The 24,498-nt window shown below is 41.6% G+C and overlaps 1 protein-coding gene across 4 annotated transcripts in view; it reads left to right on the plus strand.

Moving 5' to 3' along the window:
* Positions 1 to 24,498, plus strand: part of ZRANB1 (zinc finger RANBP2-type containing 1) — a 68,574-nt gene that overhangs the window by 38,356 nt on the left and 5,720 nt on the right. For 2 of the 4 annotated variants that reach the window (XM_040486721.1, XM_040486720.1), the window contains exons 3-7: positions 12,428 to 12,615; positions 16,828 to 16,981; positions 19,326 to 19,397; positions 20,386 to 20,584; positions 24,269 to 24,389. In XM_040486721.1, the coding sequence (XP_040342655.1) occupies positions 12,428 to 12,615; positions 16,828 to 16,981; positions 19,326 to 19,397; positions 20,386 to 20,584; positions 24,269 to 24,389 (734 nt within the window). Of the gene's footprint in view, positions 1 to 7,460; positions 7,583 to 11,696; positions 12,217 to 12,427; positions 12,616 to 16,827; positions 16,982 to 19,325; positions 19,398 to 20,385; positions 20,585 to 24,268; positions 24,390 to 24,498 lie in introns of those variants that run through there. The other 2 variants (XM_040486722.1, XM_040486723.1) reach the window with 2 other exon arrangements.

The raw sequence follows: 24,498 nt of genomic DNA on the forward strand, positions 1-24,498 counted from the left end.
CTCTCCCCCTCCCCCCTCCTCTCCCCTCCTGTCCTCCTTTCCTCTCCTCTTCCCAGGGGGTGGGAGTGGGACGGGGCTGAAAGTTCCAACCCTCTAATCCCAAGGTTGGTTTCCCTGGCAACCGGCCCCCATCCTTAGGAGTTTTCCAAAAGTCACTTCATTAACATAAATCAGAAGTGGAGAAAGGAACTTGTTTTATGAATAACAAAAGACATTCGGTTTCCCTTTATCTGTCTGGAGCTATTTCAGGAACTGGGAACAAAACTAATATTGTAACAAAAGATGCCCCTAGGGATCTTTGGAAATTACAAAGGTTTTAGCAGTTAGGTGCCAGGAACAGTAGATGAAGATCAAATGTATGTTTCTTACAGTGGTTTTTTGTTTTTTGGTTTGTTTTTGCTCTATATGTTTGAAAGGAGTACTGTTACAAAAACTTTTGAATAATGTTTGATGCCTGTGAATAATCATGTTTTCAGTCCTTCCTTTTTTCCAAGTCAGCTAAGTGAATATGCCTAGATGAAGCTGATTGCTGTGCCTCAAGATAGTCTGTCCTTTGCTGATAGTTCTGGGCATTCCATGGTTAGGGCATTTTATTTATATACTTGTAGGATCTTCAGTGTGGCATTTCTGTAGCATTTGTTCCGCTTGCTTTGCTTGTGTTTGCCTGTTTTCAGTTTGGTACACCACGGCTGTTTGGACAGTCTATTTTCCATCTTCAGATTTTTTTCTGCCCTATGGAGCTGCTTCATGGCCACTGCTACTTGTGAGTTTTTGGTAGCCCAGAGCAGATCTTTGTTCTAATATTTAATTTTTAGAGATCATCTTCTGGGGGTTTAGAAAGGAAGCTAATGAAATTGTTCACTGTTCTGATAGATTCAGGTGATGGTTATTTTTCAGGTGCTGGATTTATTCCAGGATGCTAATGGACCACTTTGTTTGATTATGAACTTGATTTTGTATTGATATCAGACTGAATATTTTACTGAAAGATAACTCTTCTGACTTAGTGTCCTTTTCCCCTTCATACATTGCTTTTTTCCTTAATGCAGGTAGAAAAGGCCTTGGGTCTTTGACGTTTAAAACCCTCGTATTTTTTAAAGAACATAAAAAATGGTTTGTTAAAATATTCTATTAAAAGCTTTTAATAGAATCCAAAAACATGCAGACTCCTGCTGCAGATCTTTGGCCCTGCCTCCATAAAAGGAAAGTTAGCCGCTAGAGTGCCTGCAATGCCTTGTATGTCCTTCATTAACTCTCTGTGATACTCTTACTTGGGGATGGGGTGGGGTGGGTGAAGGTATAAAATCTGAGGCGTCTTGTTCGCTCTGTACACATGCTGGCTTGTGGATCTCCTTCCTACCCAAGGTAGTTGATATTACAGGTAATAGAATTATTTTTAGCGTCGTGAATGGAGTATTATCTTCAGATAACTTTTGTCTTATTTTTCCTCAAGTTTCTAAGAATTTTCTCTTGTGATTTGAGCTCTGGATATAAAATAAAATTTTATGTCGTGATTTTTAAGTGAATTGAGATAATTCTCAGCATTGTAAAAGAGTCTCATCTGTAGGGAGCATGCACATACTTTCTTTCCCCTGGCCAGTGCATTCTGGTTTTTGAAAGTGCTTTCTGACTCCTGGGATGAGAAAAGCTTCCAGGAATGAGTGTGTCTATTAAGGCAAATGGATGAGAATGGCAGAAATAGACCTCCCCACGGCATGCTTCTGGTTGCCTTTGGTCTGAGATGCAATTTTTGGCTTTTAGAAATGATTGATTACACTGGCCTGCCAACTAATAACGTGCCCCCTTATGCTGAGAAAGGGAGTCTGTTGGGTGATTTCTTGAGTATATGATACTGACATTTGAATATACATCATTGGCTTAGTAAAGGGTTTCATTTTTATTTTTTTGTTAAAAAAATTTTTTTTTAAACGTTTATTTATTTTTGAGACAGAGAGAGACAGAGCATGAACGGGGGAGGGGCAGAGAGAGAGGGAGACACAGAATCGGAAGCAGGCTCCAGGCTCCGAGCCATCAGCCCAGAGCCCGACACGAGGCTCGAACCCACGGACCGCGAGATCGTGACCTGAGCTGAAGTCGGATGCTTAACCGACTGCACCACCCAGGCGTCCCAAGGCTGTCATTTTTAAAAAGCACTATGTTAAATGAACATACTGAGTTATAAAATCCAAATGTATTGTTTAAATATTAAATATAAAAAGATATGTTTAGACTCCACTGAACTTTACTATTTCCCATAAAATAATTTTAATTTAAAACATTTATTAAAATAAACTATTCACGTGTTTAAAAAAATCAAGCAGTATAGAAGGAATTTATAAAGAAAAACAATTTATTTTTTTCTTCACCTCCAGTCCTGTGGTGTAGAGACAACTTTTCCCCCCATCAACCTTTTATTCTGAGAAATTTCAACTTTCCTGCAGAAAAGTTACAAGGATAATACATTGAATACGATTTGCCTTTGATCTAGGTTTTCCATTTGTTAATACTTTGCTGCATTTACTCTCTCCCTTTCTGTTTGTCTTTCTCTTTTTCCTGAACCATCTGAGGGGTAATTGCAGACGTCATGACATTTTGCCCCTAAAAAGCTAAGCACGTATGTCCTGAGAACAGAGACCTTTTCCCTGCATAACTACACAGTTATCTAGAAAATTTAGTACTCAGAGTCCGTATTCAGCCTTAGGACTAGCTGTAGCTCCGACCACATTCAGTAAGGACCGTGCATCTGAGGTGTTTGTGTTGTCTCTTTAGGTCTTCTGATCGAAACAGTGCCTCAGATGGTTTTGGTTTTGGCTCTTTATTTCTTCTTTCATGAGATAAACATTTTCAGAGAGTTCAGGCATTTTTTTTTTCTTCACAGAGTGACACTCGATTTGGAAATTACTAGATTAAAACATTTATCTTTATTTGGAGGGGGGATACTACATAGGTGATGTGTTTGAAGCAGCACCTCTAGTATGTCTGCATTGTGTCTTTGTAGCATTTTTTCCACTTTTTAAAAAATTTATTTTAATCCCGGTAAAACATACATAAAAAAGTTTTGCCATCTTAACCATTTTTAAGTGTGCAGTTCAGTGGCATTAAGTACATTCATATCGTTGTGCAATCGCCACCACCATCCATCTCTAGGACTTTTTTCATTTTGCAAAACCGAATTGTGTATCCGTAAACGGCATCTCCGTTTCCCCTCCCCCAGCCCCTGGCAGCTTCCATTCCATTTTCTGTCTCTGTGCACGTGACTGATCTCTGTGTCTCACATAAGTACCATCCTACAGTGTCGGTCCTTTTGTGACTGGCTTGTTCGATTTAGTGTAATGTCTTCAGAGTTCATTCATGTTGTAGCATGTGTCAGAATTCCCTTACACTTATTTTTTAAGTTTATTTATTTATTTAGAGAGAGAGAAAGAGAGAGCTTGAGTGAGTGAGGGAGGGCCAAAGAGAATCCCAAGCAGGCTCCATGCTGTCAGCACCGAGCCTGAGGTGTGGGGTTCGAACCCATGCACCGTGAGATCGTGAATTCTAGAGTCAGATGCTTACCAGGCATCCCAGAAGTTTCTTCATTTTTAAGGCTGAATAATATTGTATGTATATACCACATTTTGTTCATCTGTCAACGGACACGCCAGTATTCTTGTTTCATCAGATTTAGACGTTATGTACTGACTTCTTGTAACAGCATGAGAGTTTAGTTCATTTTTAAATAAAAGCAGAGCATGCTCATTGTAGACTATTTCAGAGATAAGAAAGCGGTAAAGAAAATAAGTTTATAGCTGCAATGTCTAGAGGAAATCTGCCATGTTTTTGTTATTTTCAGTTTTTTTACATTTATTTTTGTGTAATTGAAATTATATGTGTGTATATATATATAATTATATATATATATGCTGAACTTTACATTTTGAGGTAGTTAACATGTTTTCATCTCTTACAAAATGAATGTGTAGTATGACATCAAGTTGCTGTACTCTCAGTTAACCTACCCCTGATTATTAGCCTTTGGGGTTATTTGAAAATTTTTTATTCGGACAGTGTTTTGGTGAGCAGAATTGTCAGCATTTCTAACTATTTTCTTACGTTCCCTGAAATGGGATTATATGATCAAATTATATGAACATATTTAAGGTACTTTGTGCATATTGGGGAATAGCTGCCTGGACAAACTGTCTGAATTATGGCCCATCGTGAGGGTGACTGCGTGGCCATATCTCTGCTGGGGCTTAGTCAGGGAGGCCTGCTGCCTTGTTTAGTCATTTGTAGTTTTCTCTTTGAATTGTTCTGATTTGTGTCTTCTATCCATTTTCCTTTGTGATTTTAGCAAGTTAACATGAAGTCTAAATAAAAATAATACACCAAAAATATGTACCAGTCATATTTGTTGCAAATTTTCTTTCTCCCCCCCCTCCTCCCCCTCCCCCCCTCCTGCTCCCCCCCTCCTCCCCCCCTTCCCCCCTTCCTCCTCCTCCTTCGTGTGTATGGGGGGGGATGAGGGGGAGACTTATACTAATAACACTTTATCTTTGTTGTCTTACACGGTCTTTTAGATTAAGGTTTAAAATATTTTTCTAAATTTCATTAGTGATTTATTAAATTATTTTCCCATGGATTTGGGTGGTTCTGTTATACATAAAATGATTCTACATCATTTATCTTGAGGCTCTTTATTTTGATGTTTTTTACATCAGTATCACACTTTTGCTTAAATAATTATGGCTTTATTATGTATTTAAAAGTCTGACAAGGCAGATATTCATCCTGTTCCACCTTCCAGTTGCTTTCCAGAATTGACTTAGTTTTTATTTTTTCTTTGTTGGTCCATTTATTTACACATTTAGATACTCGTGGAGTGTGTTCCCAAGCACTGTGGAAGAAGCCATGGCTCTCAGCGAGCTTGTGCTCTGGTAAAGGAAGATAAAATTCAACAAGCCAGTATAGTGCGAGAAGTTCAGTAGAGGAAGGGCAGGGGTGCTAGAGGAGTATATACTTGAATCTCATTTGAAGATGTGGAGAGGGCTTATAGGAGGAAGTGACATCTAAGCCAGAACCTTACACAGAAGAGGGAAGAGAGCTTTGATCTGAGGGAATGGTATGTGTTAAGACCTCAGAGTCAAGAGAGCATGGCCTGTCCATCAAACTGGTGAAGTTAGCGGGATTGATCTGTAGTCTGGGAGCTGCAGGTAACTGTGCAGGGTGATGCCAAACCTTTCCGGGCCTGTTGACCTGGTCAAGGAGTTTAGTTCTTAACATAGGACGCTGGTAAACATCTGGAGGGAGACTGCCTTAATCAGATTTGTGGTTTAGGAAGATCACTGGGATCATAGCGTGGAGACTGGATTGGAAAGGGGCAGCTCTAGAGGCAAGCCGATGGCTTACGAGAACATTACTGCAATCTAGGTGAGGGCGAATGCAGTCTTCACCTAGGATAGAGGCAGTGGAGATGGGGTGGGGATGTATTTGAGAGACTTTTTAAAAGGCAGGGTTGATAAAACTTGGCAAATTGTTCGGGGGGCTTAGGGGAGAGGAGACTCGAGTTAAGAAAGATGTCCTGGGTTTTTTTGGTTTGGGCACTTGGGTCGGATCATTTTTTTCCTAAACGTAGGAGACGTCAAGTTGAGTTTTAGACATGATGTAGTGAGGCTGTCTACTGGGTTGTTGGATATTTGGGCCTGAAATTCATGAGGCAAATCGACCACTCTGCTTATGTGGATACTTGTGTGGCCACGAACGTTAACTGAAGCTGTGGAACTTTCTCTCGAAGTGGCAAATTATAGGGACGGTCTTGTTTTATACTTCCACCTCGGGACCTTATCAGGATGGACTCAGTTACATTTTAGCACCTCTTTCAATTTGATGACTGTCTTAATCCTATCAGTGTTTTTGGCTAGAAGAAGAGTTACATGGCTGTATTATGAACAGTGTAATAATGCTACGTGGCGTGAGTTTTTCCTTTTAGAAACTCTTACAACTTGAAAAACAGAGTGGGTTAGATTATTCAATAATCACTCCAGGCCTACCTAAAATAGTGTAATTCTAAAACTCCAGAATTGGTTTTACATTCAGCCAGGATAACTTGGCCTTGCTTGTTGCAGGTGAGATTTTTACTTGTAGCCAGAAAACTTTGGGGACTTGATTTTAGTGGTGGTTGTGGTTTTGACATACTGTTTTATATAATTGGAACCCTAGGTTTTTTGTTGTTGTTGTGCGTGTGTGTGTGTGTGTGTGTGTGCGTGTGTTGTGTGTATTGGAGAGAGTGAGACAGTGTGAGCTGGGGAGAGGGGCAGAGGGAGGAGAGAAAGAGAAAAAATTAAGTAGGCTTCACATCCATTCTGGAGCCTGACTCGTGGCTCCCATGATCCTCTGACCCTAGGATCGGGACCTGAGCTGAAATCAAGATGCTCAACTACCTGAGCCACCCAGGTGCCCCTAGAACCCTAGGTTTTGAAGAACCTTAATATCCCCTCAGTTGACTCTTTTGGGCAATATTTTTGGTGACCTTTTTAATTTCAACTCCCATCCATCTTCTGTAATTTGTTGACACTGGCCCTCATCTCTGATCCCCTCCCTTCCCAAAGAACTTGGTGCCTGTTCATTTAGATCCTTCCATTGGGCTTTCAGCAGTAATGCTTTCTGCATGGCGAGATCTTCTTTCGTCCGAAGGGATCTGTTGATCCACATAGTTTTTCATGACTTTGGGGATTTGTATATTTCCACAGCAGTTGGGTTGTTAACAATCTGATCAGAGATGTAAAGACATAAAAGCTCCAAAGTATAAATTATATTTGGTGCAGTTTGTCATGATTAATAATGGAACATTTAAAGGCCTTAATTAGAGATTATTTTGACTTCTCTATGACTGAATCTTTTATTCTAAAGAAGATGTTTTCATAACAATGAGTTTATTGAATGAATTGAATAGGCGTTCATCTTGATATAGTATAGATTAAAGGATTTATTTCCAATTTGCGATTTTCATTTTTTGGAAAAGGTTATTGTTCTGTAGCACTATTCTAGGGATAGAAGTGGTAAATTTTCACTTGCTGCCATTGGTTATTATGTGAATAATGCCTTTAGGTGGTGGTCTGGGCTGCTTACACTATTTCTGGGATTGACCCTGAGCTTGTGCCCACTCGAAGATACACTTAAAAAGTACTGAGGTCATTTTATTCAAAAAATAGCTTGTGTTTTGAGTACCGAAAGAGATTACTGCAAATATGAATATCTAAGCCAAGTTCATGATTGAACTATAGCCAAATGGTTAGGAATATACAGAAGAAGTATTATTGTGGTAGAGATTTCTTTTTATTATGCAAAACCACCTAGTGAGCTAAACTCTGGGTGGAGGAAAGCTACCCAGACATTGTAGCCAGCCGCGTCTGCACCTTTCTACTGACCATGGTAAAGGACATTGTGAGCATTACCACTTAAAACTAACTTTTCTCTTTAAGGGCTCCTGAAATTGTGCCAGCTGACTCCAAGTCCACCCTGACCCCACAGCATAAACCCTGCTGTGATGTCACAGCTACCATAGAACTCCAGGGTAGTGTTGAGCTGGCCCATGTGGGCTCAGGTAAGTCCTGGCTTTTTTTTTACCATTTGGCATTCTTTTCAAAGTTAGTTACCATTATGATTTTATGTCATAAAAGAAAATAAGGCAAAACTTTGAAAACTGTGCCATATATGGGGGAAAAAAATAAGTCTGTTTTCTAAACATCTATGAGCCAGCTCCATATTCTAACCAACGGAGTTCCATAGTAGCTGTGAAGTCCCCAGTTGAGTTACGACCCGTGGCTTCAAAGTATGTTAAATCCCACACCTGGCCCAGCTTGTAGAACAATATGAACTTTTATTTTTAAACTTCATATTTGTCACATGTAGTAACTTTCATTTACCTCTAGGCATTCATGTTTTTAAAAGGATATTAACCCTTTCCATTACCTGTAATTCTGCACCACTGCATATAGTTGGCTGTGTATTTCACTCAGTTTTGAATGTGTGTTGGTAACCATAGGTTAGTTTTATAAAGTTCATCTTCTCAGAAGCCTTCAGCTGTCCGTTCAGTTTGCCTTCATAGCATGGAGGAAGAAGGGACAGAACATGTAATGATACATTTGTTAAGTTTAAAAAAGAAAACACGAGGAGAAAGATGTTTCAGCTGCTCTTGGAGGCTGCATGGGAGGTCAGTGACTAGGAAGGCATGTGCACATCACCTGTCTTCTGCTGGAACTTTTTCCTGGTCATTGTTACACCAAGTGAGATTTTACCACTTGGTTTATTTTGCTGTCTTTTCCTGCCTACCAGCTCTTCTCCCCTCTTCCTCCTTTTCTTTATCCCCTGATTTTAGAGGTGGTAAAAATGTTATGTGAAGCACTCAAAAGACTTTTTGTAAGTTGTTTTGCGTATAATCGGATACTTTTTCCCCCCTAAGTAGAAAACATTTGGTAGCTAAAACTTTACATGATCTGAGTATGGGCCAGATCCTTTTATTTTTTTTTTTAATTTTTTTTTCAACGTTTTTTATTTATTTTTGGGACAGAGAGAAACAGAGCATGAACGGGGGAGGGGCAGAGAGAGAGGGAGACACAACATCGGAAACAGGCTCCAGGCTCCGAGCCATCAGCCCAGAGCCCGACGCGGGGCTCGAACTCACGGACCTCGAGATCGTGACCTGGCTGAAGTCGGACGCTTAACCGACTGCGCCACCCAGGCGCCCCTGGGCCAGATCCTTTTAAATATCCTGTTTACAGTGAAAACTTCACCATCTGTCAAGAAACTGTCTAAACTTCAATCGGTAGCTGCCCTTGAACAATGTGTCATAAAGATAGTCCCAAAATTTGGACAGTTCAGTGACAGTCTCATGAAATTTGTAATAACGGTACTCACGTTTGTAGCTGAAAATTCACCGGTAACTGAAACTGTGAGTTCTTTATTACGGTTAATGACAAGAATGGAATCCTTTGTTTCCCAAACATTAGATAATAAAATATTTTTCTTCAAAACATTACTTTGTGCCTATACTTAAATTTGTGTTTTTCGTGTTCTAGAAGATGTGGAGGATTTTGTGCTGTGAAGAATAGAGAACAAAGTCTCTAATCTCTTCATTCCTGTTTCCTGCCCTCCTGGGTGTACTTGGTGCGGGGGGGGGGGGGCGCTGAGGAGCGGCAGCACCCGGTCTGCACTTCAGTGGGCGGTTGGGGGCTGGCAGAAGGAGTTGTTTTGGTATTTGGATTCGGGCAGATAGAAGTCTTGGTCTTGTGTGTATGTATGTATCCGCACGATTGAAATAGAATTGCTATACCGTGCATTTCACTATTTGACATTCTGTTTATATTAAAAAAAACCAAAAACAACACTCTGAAGGCTGATTGGGAGATGTTGTAAATCATAATCCCAGAGCGCGCTGTACCCCCCCCCCCCTTTGATTATGCTAGTTTCTAATTACAGAAATCCCTCAGAAACATTAGCAAGGAAGTGAATTCTTAAGCAAGAATTTCTAAGAGGACGTTCCTCTAGATGTCAGCTGCACGGTGAGTTAGCTAGAACAGTGAAGACAGTGATTTGGAAGACCTTGCCGTCCTGCAGCCAGAAGGACCGAGTTGGTTGGCAGCCACCTTCGTCGGCGGGGAACACAGCTGTGCATGTGTGCACGCGTGCCTAACCGGGCGTGTGCACGTGCTCCAGGCAGGGCTTCCTCTTTATCTTTTCACGTCTGTTGTTCTGTCTTTGTGGTCCTTGGGTTGCTTTTGGCAGAGCTTAGAATGTTTCTTATGTCCTAGAAAGAAACTTTATAAACTTCTATTTTCTTAGGCTAAAGCTTAAAACCTGTAAAAGGTGCAGTGATTCTGCAGGCACCTGGAAACTAGGACTCGAGTGAAAAGTAGTCGCCTTCACAAGGAGGTAATACATACACAAAAGGAAATGGCCTGGGGCATATTTGGTTCTAAAAAGATGAATGACATTAAATTATTGAAAAGGTTACAAGCTTTCTTTGATGATTCTCATCTGTTCACTAACACAAGTTAAGCAGAAATTTTAGTTTTTTGTGTACTTGATAACCGTAGATTTGTTTTTTATTTCAAGTAGGATTTCTGTGTCTGTTCTTAAGGCTCGCCCTTTGGAGAAGATTCATGCCAGCCGTATCACGTTGTAACCCTGATGACTTCTGTAGGGCGCTGTGCCTCCTAAGGGTGTTTTAAAGCCCCTTCTGTAGTGGAGGTGGGGGGTTACAGCTGCACTTAGGTGTTTCTGTTGAAGAAGGGATTGACCTACATTGCTGTGAAAATAAAAGTTCCTGTAAGGAGATGTTCTCATTTGATACCTTGGATTCTTCACCTGAAAAATGTGTGTGTTGGCAGCGTGGTGTCCTTTTTCTGGAGAGTGGGTCTAGATTTGCAGAAAGGGTCTTTGACGGCAGAGTCTGAAAACTTTTTTTTTTTTAAATTTTTTTTTTCAACGTTTATTTATTTGTGGGACAGAGAGAAACAGAGCATGAACGGGGGAGGGGCAGAGAGAGAGGGAGACACAGAATCGGAAACAGGCTCCAGGCTCTGAGCCATCAGCCCAGAGCCCGACGCGGGGCTCGAACTCACGGACTGCGAGATCGTGACCTGGCTGAAGTCGGACGCTTAACCGACTGCGCCACCCAGGCGCCCCGAGTCTGAAAACTTTTGAAGCTGGCCTTTTGTGGCCCACAGATGTGATGATAAAGGGCTGTTTTGAATATAGGAATCCTTTTTTACTGTCTGTGCTTCTCATACTGCCTAGCATAGTGGTTTGTGTGTCATGGGCATTCAGGGAACGTGGGAATTATCATTTTGAAGCTTTGATATTTTTATTTATATTTAATTTTTATTTATTTTTTTAAAATTAGTTATTTTTTTAAATGTTTATTTTTTGGGGAGGGAGGGAGGGAGGGAGGGAGGGGAGACAGCACAGAGCCTGATGCAGGGCTTGAACTCACTGACCGTGGGATCATAACCTGAGCTGAAACCAAGAGTTGGCCGCTTAACCAACTGAGCCACCCAGGCGCCCCAAGATTTGCTCTTTTTAATAACTGGGAGAAATTGTTGCATTGTACCAGTCTGTTTTTCTCCAAGGAATAGTTCCTATTTCTCCAAATCAAGATGACAATAAAAAAATGCTTTTAAAGAATATGCTATGAGTATTTTTAGCTGGTTTTAGCATTTTACCCAACAAATTTTTCATGATGCAACTTAGGAAACACTTAAAATTACTTGTTCCTACAGTCTTGGGGTGTGTGTGTGTGTGTGTGTGTAACACTGTGGTAAATTGAAGCTTACCTACACCTTTATTTTTTTGCCAAGGCTATTTATTATTCATAGATGTGTACTGTACTGCTTACTAAATAGGATTACTATCTTTTTTTTTTTTTTTAATTTTTTTTTCAACGTTTATTTATTTTTGGGACAGAGAGAGACAGAGCATGAACGGAGGAGGGGCAGAGAGAGAGGGAGACACAGAATCGGAAGCAGGCTCCAGGCTCTGAGCCATCAGCCCAGAGCCTGACGCGGGGCTCGAACTCCCGGACCGCGAGATCGTGACCTGGCTGAAGTCGGACGCTTAACCGACTGCGCCACCCAGGCGCCCCTAGGATTACTATCTTAACATTAATTTGTGTTAAGATTAGTAACGTGGTTTCATGGGAACAGAAAGTTCTTTATGGATTTGGACAAAGTGATAGTTGTTTCATCTCTGTCCCCCAACTGATTGGTAATGTTTCCTTTTAGCATATTTTTGTCCTAACTCAACTGTTTCAAGTTTTACTGTATCGATACTTAATGACTGTAAGGAAGACTTGGCTATGAGAGGTTCTGAAATCAAAATGTCGCTCACTTTGGGATGAGTCCTGGGTGTTGTACGGAAACCAATTTGACAATAAATTTCATATTAAAAAAAAAAAGAAAATGGTTTTAATTGCTCTGAGTTGTTTCGAAGCTAACAGCAGTACGGAAGGCGCCGCATCTGTTTCAGGTTAGAGAATTGCAGTGTGAAGGGCGGGAGAGCCCAGAGCCAACAGGAAGCACATCCCTGTCTCCTTGGCTTCTGCAGAGGCAGGAGCACAACCTGTTGTGTCTTCTGTAAAGTCTAGTTTCTCATACTAAGACACTGGTCTTTGATCCAGTTAATACATTCTAATGATTCCTCGAGACCTCACCAGAGCCTGGAGCCAGCGCTGATGTGACGGTAAGTCCCTAAGGAGGTAGTTCTGGTTCTGGAAAGAAACTAGACGGGAATTCACTAAGTTTCTTTACTATTCTTTTAGGACATTTAAATGTTGCCCCAGGGTCCAGGAATCCTAGAGAAATACTTAGAAGGGTTTAGAGTGAATGTAACAGGATACGCCTTTTGAAGGAAAATAGGATTAAACTCTTTTCTGTCTTGATGTTTGTTCTAGGGGTAGTAGAAGGTGATCTAGCTGCTATAGAAGCATATAAGTCATCAGGAGGGGACATTGCGCGTCAGCTCACTGCGGACGAAGTGCGCTTGCTGAACCGCCCTTCTGCTTTTGATGTTGGCTATACCCTTGTACATCTGGCTATACGTTTTCAGAGGCAGGACATGCTAGCAATATTGCTTACAGAGGTGAGTATGGCCATTTTGGTTAAACATTGTTTTACATGAAGGAACCGTGTCCATTAGTTTTCATTTTTGATGTAATGGTTTTCTAAACTGTTCTTAAATGTTTTAGATTTTTCTACTCCCTTTATAAGTTCACACTAAACTTGAGACTTCAGCAGCATATAATTCTTAAGGGTGTATGTTTTATTTATTTTTATTTTTATTTTTTAAAAATGCTGTAATGTTTATTTTTGAGAGAGACAGGGTGCGAGTGGAGGAGGTGCAGAGAGAGAGAGGGAGACGCAGAACTCAGGGCAGGCTCCAGGCTCTGAGCTGTCAGCACAGAGCCTGACGTGGGGCTTGAACTCACAGACTAACGGACTGTGAGATCGTGACCTGAGCCAGAGTCGGCCGCCCAACCTGCCGAGCCACCCAGGCGCCCCAAGGGTGTGTGTTTTAAAAACGGGACATTTTGCCACGATATCTGAATCCTCTCTTGGATTAAAAAAATGGTAGGATGTGTCTTTCATTCATTTCATTCACCTGATATTTATCAAGTACCTTCTGTGTGCTAGGCACTGTGTTAAACAGGGATGTAATTGGGAAGACACTGGCTCTTCCTTTACCGAGTCTCCAGAAAAGTAGAGAAAAATAAACTATACAGTCATTCTGTATAGAGTGTGTTGGCATAGATACGCATGCCAAGTGCTGTGGGAGTACCTGAGAAAGTCTTTCGGGGTATCTCACCTTCTCATGGAGAGCAGGTAACATTGTAGTGGGGGTCTGAAGGAGGAGAAGTACTTAGCCTCGTAAGTGGGTGGAGGAGAGAAGGGAGTTGAGGAAACCGTTTATTTGGAGGCCCTGGTGGTGGTGTTTGTGGTGAGCTCAGGAATCTGCAGAGCTGCTCAGCATGGTCTTGGGAGTGACCAGATCGGTGTTTTGGCTGCTGTGGATTGGAGAGTGGAAGCCTCGTTAGAAGGGCACCGTGTGATGCTTTCGAGGGCTCTGCCCTTACGGGGGTGCAAAGAAGTGGGTCCATTTGAGAGAGCTGGTGCTGATGGAGTCAGGATCAAGGGGACAGACCGGATGTGAGGAGTAATGGAGAGGGAGGGATCAAGTTGCTTCTGAGCTTTTGGCCTTAGATAACGATACAGATGTCACAAATGATTGCAAATGAACGATTCAGGATGCGACCACATTGTGCAGGTAATTCTTTTAATTATAAAGGAAATGGAGAAAAAGTGTAGAGAGATCAGTTGTAGGTTGTGATTTTTGCCAGTATAGGTCTTCTCTGGTACGCTTATACATATTTACGTACTCAGATTTGTCTGTATGTATTTGGGAACCATTGTGTACAAAGCACTGGGGGGGGGGGGATCAAGGGATATGAAGGTTACCTGGAAACATGGTTGAGATGGCTAGCCATTGTTTAGTGTGGCGAGGGTCAGGTGACACCAGAGGCACCTGATAGAGGAGGGGGAAGGGCTTGAGAGATAGCCACGGTGTAAACAGGGGCAGGCCTACTGCGGATAGGTTAGGGGAAGGGACAGTTTGAAAAGCAGCAATGTGACTAGAAGGACCAGTGTTCTGGAACAGGGGATGGGACAGTTAGAGGTACTTTCTGTGGTATCTGAGGTCTGGCTACATTTGCGTTGTATATTGGCAGAGTCAGTGTTTGGAGCAGTAGTCGCTGGTGGTGGCAGGAGACTGGATGGAGAGGGCAGCTGTGAACCAAGGCTCAAGTCCGTAGGGGGTTCCTGGGCTCCGAGCCCTCAGGCTGGTAGAGGGCTGAGAACGTTGCAGGGCTGTTGTAAGCCCTGGCCTCCTAAGAGCACTCTGGGGACTAACAGTGGGAAGGCACTAGAGCCCCAGGGTATTTGTTATTTACTGCCTAACAGAGCACCTCAACTTTGCTAAGCTTTAGTCCACAAACCGCTGTTTTCTCCCACAGTTCCGGAGGGTGAAGAGTCCAGGAGCAGCCTGGCCGAATGATTTTGGCTCAGGTTCTCATGAGGTTACAGTCAAATGTTCAGAGCTGCCGTTGTCAAAAGGCTTGATGGGGCTGGAGGATCTGGTTCCAGGCACACTCACATGGGTGTCGGTAGGAGGCTTCTAACCTGTCACACGGGCCTCTCCATAGGACAGGGTTCACCCAGAACAAGTGATCTGAGAGACCAAGCGCGCGCCTGTGATCCAAATGGAAGCTTCAGTGTCGTTTAGATACAACCTAATTTAGGAAGTGACATACCATCCTTTTTGCCATATTTGGGACACAGAGACCAACCCTGGTGCACTGTGGGAGAGGTGGAAGGGGGGTGGATTTCCAGGGAAATAACCAAATTGGTTGTGGAATTTAGTCTCAGTGGAATAGACACTCCGGAGGACGTCACTGAAAGGGCCAGTAGGGAGATTGGACTTAGGGAGGTGTCTGCAGAGAGAAGACAGAGCCAGATACTTTGGGGGATGAGAACAGGAGAACATTATATTTTGGGGATATGTATGTGAGGCAGGGGTTTTAATTGGATATTAGGCCATAGACTCTGTTGATAGTGTGGTGGAATCTGTGGGCTCCCTTTCAAAGTACTGGTTTTAAATGCATAAAATAAAAAAGATCACAAAGGAAACCAGTTATATTGAAATAGTAGTTTTTCAGAATATTAGCTTTGTGACATACAAGGGAATGCATTTTAAATCTAGGCCAGCGGTTAGTGAAAATGAAGGATTAAAATTTAATGAACATTTAGGTTCACAGATCCTTCCCAACAAGTTCACGCGCTCGAAGGTAAGAATTACTAGCCTAAGGGGATAGGGTTGAAGAGGCTAGGAGACCAAGGGGTAGGCGACAGGGTCCGGGGCTGAAGGACGCCAGTGGGAGGAGGATGCGTGCCCGCCCCCCGCTGGAAGGTTCCCCTTACAGGAATGCGGGGTGTTCGCAGTTTTCATGTCACAGATCAACTTGTTTTCGAAGAAACCGTCCCAGGTTTTGGAACAGGGCAGAGGACTAGCAGATTAGAATCAGCTGTTTTTGAATTTATTTTGGGATCCATTTAAACTGTTACTTGAGAAATTGTTATATTCTGAAAATATTTGATACTTCATTTTCCATAATTGGAGTGTCACATAATGATTGGATTTATGGAGTTAAGAGGTAGTGAGAATTTCATTGTTACTGGTAATCCTGGCCAGTAAAATTTAGAAGCACTGAATTTTCATGTAGGATTTTTCAGAATACGATGTCTGATGCTTGTGTTGGTGCAGGGTTTTTGAGACCCTGTTCACTTACCTTAATAAAAATTACAATTCATTGTCCCCAGATATGTAGATGACATTATTGGTCAAAGTGTGAGTGGCTTATTGGCAGATCTGCTCCAGACCCCACTTGTGACTGGAAACGTTCGTTTGGGCAGGTTGTCCGGGTCAGAGGTCAGTGGTTGTGGTCTGGTGACTGGCTCACACAGGATTCACGCCAGACTCCCTTCCTCTGTAGAAGATACTCACCTTTGACTTCAGAACTCTTTGTATGCCGAGTTTTTGAGCTCCACAAAGGCATGCGGCTTAAATGTAAAATATCTCTGCTGCTTTTGTGGCTATCCATCATTGAAAAGAAAAGGAAGGTTCTAGCCATCTCCTTGTTTCGAAGTTCTCTGTCGGAGTGCTCACTACCTACGTCACTGCTCACATTTCATTCCTCTCTCTTCCACACTTAGAGAAGCCAGCTGCTTTTTTTACATATTCAGAAGTATAACGGATGGGGAAGGATTTGAGGTCAGTGGGAACTAACCCTTCAAAAATGTCATGCTTTCCTTATTCCACGTCAAGGTGCTTGAAATATTCTTACTTAACCCAGCGGGAGAAGAGTGTTTGCACTTTCCTCTTTCTCCATGAGCTGGAATTTCCTGTTTTTTAAGAATGCTTTTATTGGGGGCATGATGCTTAGTTTTACTTAGGTGGTTTTCTGTCCTCCCTCCCTCTCCCTAGGATGAACCTTTGTGAACAACACCATTTTACATAAATTTTATTTCCTTGGGAGAAATTCCTAGGAAGTAAGTTTCCTCCTGGAAAGTTGTACTGAACCGTACTTCCACTGGTGAGGAAATAGTGCCTAATCTATTTTAAAATGAACAAAATAACACCCTGAGTTACGGGGAAGGTTTGGTCATTTCTTTTAAATACTGTTGTTTTCTGCTTACGTTAATGTTAAATGAGATGCAGAGGAAAGTTTCTTTTGTATTTAAGGTGTCTCAACAAGCAGCCAAGTGTATTCCTGCAATGGTGTGTCCCGAACTGACAGAACAAATCCGGCGAGAGATCGCTGCCTCTCTTCATCAGAGAAAGGGGGATTTTGCTTGCTATTTTCTCACTGACCTTGTAACATTTACGTTGCCAGCAGGTAACTCCAAATTTCAGTGTGAAAAGAAATGTTCACTTCATTATAATTGTTTTTGTTGGGTGTGAGTGAAGTGGTTTCTGTTAAAGCAGATAACTTAGCTACTATGTGTGCATTTTAAATTGCTTGACTACCGTATTTATCCTGGAAGTGACCAGTCCAGGGGCTCCTTGTAAAACTTCAGCTTTGGATCTGGTAGGAAGATAGCGGCTGATAACCACTGATTTCGGTGTGGGCCTTAGATGTTTCAAAAAATCTGTTTTAGCCGTTTATTTTTCTCTCCAATTTTACTTTAGGATATTATCAGTGTACTTTTTTTTTCTTACTCATGCCTATTTTAAAATTACATAGGCATTGGCTATTGGTATCAGGAGATAGGATTAGAACGTGGGCTTTTGATGGGTGGAGTCAGATTTTTTGAATCGAAGATACTGGCATTCTTTTGAAAGTGTCATTACTATGTTCTGCACTCATTCTATTAATTTCTACCGTGTTTGGGACGCAGCTTTTCATTTTTCCATTCAGTGACAGTTGGAAGTGTCTTCCGGGATCCTTTTGGTCATTTGGCGTTGAATAAATGCACCAAACACCAAAAGTTCCTAAAATAAAGCTTCCATCTTGATTCTACGTGTCTTGAGCTTTTATATAGACATAAACACGGGCGTGTACAAATGGTAGGAGATCATCACTAAGACTTTTAAAATCAGATTTCACTTGAAGTGCACTCTGTATATTTAAGCTTACTCTGGTGATGTTTAGATTTTTACTCTGACTTGAAAATAGCTTAAAAAAAAATTTTTTTTTTTTAAGAATTTTTAAGGGGAATGCTTTTTACTGTAGACTGCTCCATTAGCAAACTGAACAAACCGTAGAGAATTTGAGGAGGATGACAGAACCAGAGATCTGTGTGCCAAAAATTAATGGCTCGTTAGCTTTTATGAGAAGATTCTGAAGTCTGAAAACAATAGGCCTGAGCAGAGGTTGAGAGTGTGGGGAGACCAGGGCAGATAAACATTTGTATGTGGTTGTTACTATTATCATTAACTTGAATATCAGATAGCCCTGCTCTTTTTTTTCCTTTTATTTCAGTTTTAATGAGAGAGAGTTGTCATTTACTTGTCAAATATTTAATGTGTCTGTTGTGATTTCATCCTTGCACAAATTGTGAAAGGATTCCCCCCATCTAGTTCATTAACACACCCACCATCCCATGTTTATGTATCTTTTTTCCATGAGAACATGTAACTTCTCCTAGCAAATTTCAGTTATACAACACAGTGTTAAATAGTTACCATGGTGTTTCCTTAGGTCTTCAACATTATTCATTTTATAGCTTGGAAGTTTTTGTACCCTTTTACCAATTTTTATCTTCCTCCCTTGCCCAAGCTGTTAGTAACCTCTTTTCTACCCTGTTTCTATGAGTTTGACTTTTTTTTTTTTTTTTGTCTTGTCTTTCTCTGGCTAATTCCACCTCACCTAATGCCCTCAAGGTCCATCCATGTTGTTGCAAATGGTAGGATTTCTTTTTTTCACCTGGCTGAATAATAACCTGTCATTTTACACACTCATAACATGTCATTTTACACACACACACACACATTCACACCCCACATCACTATTCATTCATCCATCGATGGACACTTGAGTTGTTTCTGGGTCTTGGCTGTTGTGAGTAATGCAACAAACATGGGGGTTCAGTACCTCTTCGATATCCTGTTTTACTTCGGATACACACACACACACACACACACACTGAAGTGGGATTGCTGGGTCAGATGATACTTCTGACTTTTTGAGGACCCTGTTTTAAGTGGTGGCTACACCAGTTTACATTCCCACTGACTGTGCACAAGGGTCCCTTTTTACACTTCTTTACCAGTATTGTCTTTTTGACAATAGTTATATGCAATTATTGGTCCAGATATACTTTATATTATTTTTAGGTAGAGAACAGTTTTGATAATGAAGTACAGAAAGAAAATATTTTACTTTACATGTATGCACACACATTACACATGCATGTTTTTTAATATCTATATTTTTTAATGTTTATTTATTTTTGAGAGAGAGAGAGTGTGAGCAGGGGAGGGGCAGAGAGAGGGAGACACAGAATCCGAAGGAGGCTCCAGGCTCGGGCCCATGAGCTGTGAGACCATGACCTGAGCTGAAGTCGGACACTCAACCGACTGAGCCACCCAGGGGCCCCTATGCATGGTTTTTAAAAGAAGCTATCCGACCGCCTTCATTGACAAGGGAGTTATTTTAGAGGAAGTTTCTGTTAGATGCTGGTATCAAATTAAGTTACGAAACGTAAGAAAATCTTTTAAGTCTGTTTTTTGATTTGTAGATATTGAAGACTTGCCTCCAACAGTCCAAGAAAAATTATTTGATGAGGTGCTCGATAGAGATGTTCAGAAAGGTAAGTGTGGAATTAATGAGTGTGATTTAGTTTAATTTCCCTAAGCTCTTTGTTTTCTAAGGTTTGGAGCACTTCAGTTGTATGGTTGACTTGTTTTATTTTTACTTTGATTGAAAACATAAAGTCCCTCAGTGTCACATTGTGACGTTAAAAATGTTCATTCTGTCGGGGTGCCTGAGTGGCTCCGTTGGTTGGGTGTCCGACTCTTGATTTTGGCTCAGGTCATGATCTCATGGTTTGTGGGTTCAATCCGCTCATTGGGCTTTGCGCTGACCGTGCAGATGGAGCTGCTTGCAACCTCCCCCCCCCCCCCCCCGGGCCAGTCCGCTGCTCATGGTCTTTCTCTATCAAAATAGATAAACATTTAAAAAAAAAATGTTCATTCTGTCAATTTTATCTCGGTAAAACTGGAAAAAAAAATTATGAATGCTTATTCATGGCTCTTAACTGTGATACAGGGAATAAATAAAGGTATAAAAATGTTTCACCATGGTTTTCTACTTCCTGTTCTAGAATGAGTATATTTCCATATTAAACATTTTTAGAAAATAAATTGTAAAGAACTGAAAAGTTGAGAAAAATATTGTAGAGCCACAAGATGTTTCCACTACTCAGAAGGTTTATATTTCAATTGATCAAAATTATTTACGTGTTTAATAGTAAATTAGACATAAACTTATTAATACATCTACAGAGTGGGTTCTTTCCTCCAGTGAATAGTCCTGAATTGCATAGGCATGAAAACAAACATGTTATTTTGGGGCATTTGGGTGGCTCAGTCGTTCAGTCTTTGATTTGCGGTTTGTGGGTTTGAGCCCCAAATTGGGCTCTGTGCTGACAGCTCAGAGCCTGGAGCCTGCTTCAGATTCTGTGTTTCCTTCTCTCTCTGTACTTCCCCTGCCCACACTCTGCCCGCCCCCCGCCCCCCCCCCCAAATAAACATTAAAAAACAAAAAGAATGGACTTGATATTTAAATTCCTTATACAGAGTTAGAAGAAGAATCTCCAATTATAAACTGGTCTTTGGAGTTGGCTACCCGTTTGGACAGTCGACTGTATGCGCTTTGGAACCGGACTGCAGGAGACTGCTTACTTGATTCAGTGCTACAAGCTACCTGGGGCATTTATGACAAGGACTCGGTGCTTCGGAAAGCCCTGCATGACAGCCTGCATGACTGTTCACATTGGTGAGCTGGCACCCTTCCCTGTTTAAAACCAGGTGTGCTCCTGCTGAGTCATTTCCTTACAGTGTTGGGGTAGTTTTCTCCTGTTATATTTCCTGTGGAAGCTAGGCAGGAAAAATTTGACTTTGTACATTGAGACATTTGGAACATTTTGATGGCTTTTATACCTTTTTGCTGAGCTTTAGCATAGAAACATGTAACATTGCAGTAGTAGCCTTAAATAGTGATAAGGTCTTTGCCCACATTTTTAAGTATTATGATTTCATAGTTGTGTTTAATATTGAAAAGATTATGTTGGTATTGTATTGTGAGGTTTTTTTCCTTAGGGACATAGTCTTCAGACCACATATTATTTTGCACATTTTGAAATCCATAGAAAAGTTAAAGAAATCAGTGCAACAGACCCCAGTGTTCCTTCATTGGATTGCCCAATGGCTCATGGTTAGCCATGTGTGCTTCGTCTCTGCATGTGTAAGCACTTCCCTTTGCTCATGAGTTTAAGTCATCACGATGCTTCGTACCGGTCGGTATTTCAGCATGTATCTTTGAAGAACAAGGATATTCTCTTACCCAACCATATCCTCATTACCACGTCTAAGGAAATCAGTAGTGTGGGGCACCTGGGGGGCTCGGTCAGTTAGGCATCCAGCTCTCAATTTCATCGCAGGTCACGAGCTCACGGTTCTTTAGATTGAACCCTGAGGTGGGCGGCGTGGAGCCTGCTCGGGATTCTCTCTCTCCTTTCTGCCCTTCCCCTTCTCACGCGTGCACACATGCGCGCTTTCTCTCAAAATAAATAAACTTGAAAAAAAAAAATCAACCATGACCCTGTAATTCAATGTACGGTGCATAACCCATCTTCCAATTATCTCAAAAATGCCCTTTATGTATACAGATTTTCCTTGCTATCCAAAAGTAGCATCTCTGTGAAACCTTTTGTCAGCTTTTGAAATGGCGCAAAGCAAAGATCCAGCGACCGTTTTGTAGCCGTGAAGGTCCTCTTCAGATTTCGTTTTGGCAAAAACAGGTGCTAATGTAGGTCTTTCATAAAAGTGAAGGGGCGTAAAGTGAACTTGCAGATAGTGGGGGGATCCTGTATATGTTTTTGTTTTACCCTGTCATCCAGTCAAGTATATAACTGGTCTTGAACTGTAAATTCACCCACTGGGGTATTAATCAGTGGAAATGACGACTGTGCTTGTGACTCACAGTTTGGCTTTATACTGACTTGACTTACATCGTCTCCATGAGAAAACTGAGGCCAAAAGAAACTTAAATTAATGAAAAGGTGCTTTTTTTCTCTTACACCTACTTGAATGCTGACAGAGTAATGATAATGACCTTACTCCAAATAACTTTATTACCCTAGTATCTCTATATAATCTTTGAGCACTTACTAGTTGTGAATTTTGTTGTCAGTATTTAGGGATTACGTGAAGTCCATTAGGATGTAAACTCTGAGAAGAGAGGTTTTGTTGTGTTTCATTGTGGAAGATGTCGTGCCTCCAATAGCGTGACACATAGTGTGCAGTAAACGGTACTGAGTGGAAGCACTCTCGAGAATTCGAACATGAGAGCAGCTGAATAATTTCCTTGAGAGCGAAATTATCGATCAAAGCATAATAATGCAATAGAGGAGAACTTTGAAGTCACCTGAAAAAAAAAAAAAAACTAAGCTCCCTGGCTGGCAAACCTAGAAGAACCTTCCCGATTCAGCGTATAATACGTACAGGCATACCTCAGAGATACGTGGGTTCAGTTCCAGACCACTGCAGTTAAGTGACTGTCTTCATAAAGTGAGCCAAAGGAGTATTTTGGTTTCCTCAGTGCATATAGAAGCTCATGTTTACAGTATCCTGTAGTCCGTAGTCAGTGCTATAGCAGTAGGTCTTTAAAAAAAAAAAAAAAGCCCTGAGCATCAGTGGAACTTTGAGTGAGTCATAGTCTTTTTGCCGGCGAAGGCTCTTGCCTTGATGTTGATGGTTACCAGCTGATCGGAGTGGTGGCTGCTGAAGGCCGGGGTGGCCGTGGCAGTTTCTTAAAATAAGACGCCAGTGAAGTTATCGATTGACCTTTCCTTTCATGAATGGTTTCTCTGTAGCGTGCGATGTGATTTGATGGCATTTTTCTTAGAACTTCTTTCAAAATCAGAGTCCGTCCTCTCAGAGCCTGCCACTGCTGCATCAACTACGGTTGTCATGTTCTAAATCACTCTGTTGTCATTTCAACAGTCTTCACGGCGGCTTCACCAGTTTTAGATTCCATTGCAAAAAACCCTTTCGTCGCTCATCCATGAGAAGCAAGTCCTCGTCCGTTCCAATGCTGTCACAAGATGGCAGCAGCCTAGTCCCGTCTTCGGGCCCCCCTTCTAGTTACAGTTAACTTCCTCCACGCAAGTCTTGAGCCCCCCAGAGTCCTCCGTGAGGGTTGGAATCAACTCCTTCTGAACTCCTGTTGCTATTTTGACCTCTTTACATGAATCAGGAATGTTCTTAATTGCATCCAGAATGGTGAATCCTTTCCAGACACGTTTCAGTTTCCTTTGCTCAAATCCATCTGAAGAGTCAGTGTCTATGGCTGCAGTAGCCTTACTTCAAATAATGCCTAGAAAGTTGAAATTAGTCCTTGATCATAAGCTTCAGAGTGGGTATGGTGTTGTCAGGCATGGGAACATTAATCTGGTTATCTCCATCAGAACTCTTGGGCGAGCAGGTGCGTTGTCAGTGAGCAGTAATATTTTGAAAGGAGTTTTATGAGGGGTAGGCATTAATAGTGGGCTTAAAATATTTCGGAAAGTATATTGTAAATGGACGTACTGTTATCCAGGCTTTGTTGTTCTTTTTATAGAGCAAGAGTATATTTTGCACAGTTTTAAGGGCCTTAGGATTTTTGGAACGGTCAGTGAGCATTGGCTTCAACTTAAAGTCACCAGCGGCATCAGCCCCCTTGACAAGAGAGTCAGCCTGTGTTTTGAAGCCAGGCACTGCTCCTCTCTAGCTATACCAGTCCTAGATGGCATCTTCTTCCAGTAGAATGCTGTCTCATCTGCATTGAAAATTTGTTTAGTGTAGCCACCTTCGTGATTTTGGCTAGGTTCTCTGGAAAACATGCCATAGCTTCTGTATCACTTGCTGATTCGCTTTGCACTTTGATGTCTGGAGATAGCTTCTTTCCTTAAACCTCGTGAACCAACCTCTGCTAGTTTCAGATTTTTCTTTGCTACTTTCCTCACTTCTCTGAGCCTTCATCGAATTGAAGAGCATTAGGGCCTTGCTCTGGGAGCGATGTTGATACACCTAGTGAATACGTGGGCTATTTTCCAGTCTGTTGTTTACACAGTGACCCAGTAGTGCGTTCTACGTATTAACGTAAAATGGTAGTGTCTTTGATCGTATCCACAATCTCAGATGATTCCGAATGTTCTATTTCTTTTTGAACTCCGTCAGTCAGTAGTAGACATTTGAAATGAATTGATCTCCTTATTAGTGTTTAAAGTTCTGGTGAGAACATGTTACGTGATGTCTGCTGGTAGAGCGTAGGCATTTTTGATGTGAAAATAAATGGCAAACTGGGGAAAATTAATAAAATTGTTCATCTCTTTACATGAATTGCTTAAAGACTACATTAAATGGCACATTAAACGTACTGCTTACAGAAGGCTAATTGTTTACTGTCTTGCCGTTTTAGGTTTTACACACGTTGGAAAGATTGGGAATCGTGGTATTCTCAGAGCTTTGGTTTACATTTCTCCTTGAGGGAAGAACAGTGGCAAGAAGACTGGGCATTCATACTGTCTCTTGCCAGCCAGGTGAGAATGCCGCGAGGCGTGTTGCTTCCGTGAGAAGTTGGCTGCGTGTTCTTCAGTCCCTTGATGTACACGCGGAAGCCAGATTGCAGGTGGCTTGGGAGGAGCAGAA

This window comes from Herpailurus yagouaroundi, unplaced genomic scaffold (genome assembly GCF_014898765.1).
Source record: "Herpailurus yagouaroundi ecotype Mexico unplaced genomic scaffold, PumYag 163, whole genome shotgun sequence".
NCBI lineage: Eukaryota > Metazoa > Chordata > Mammalia > Carnivora > Felidae > Herpailurus > Herpailurus yagouaroundi.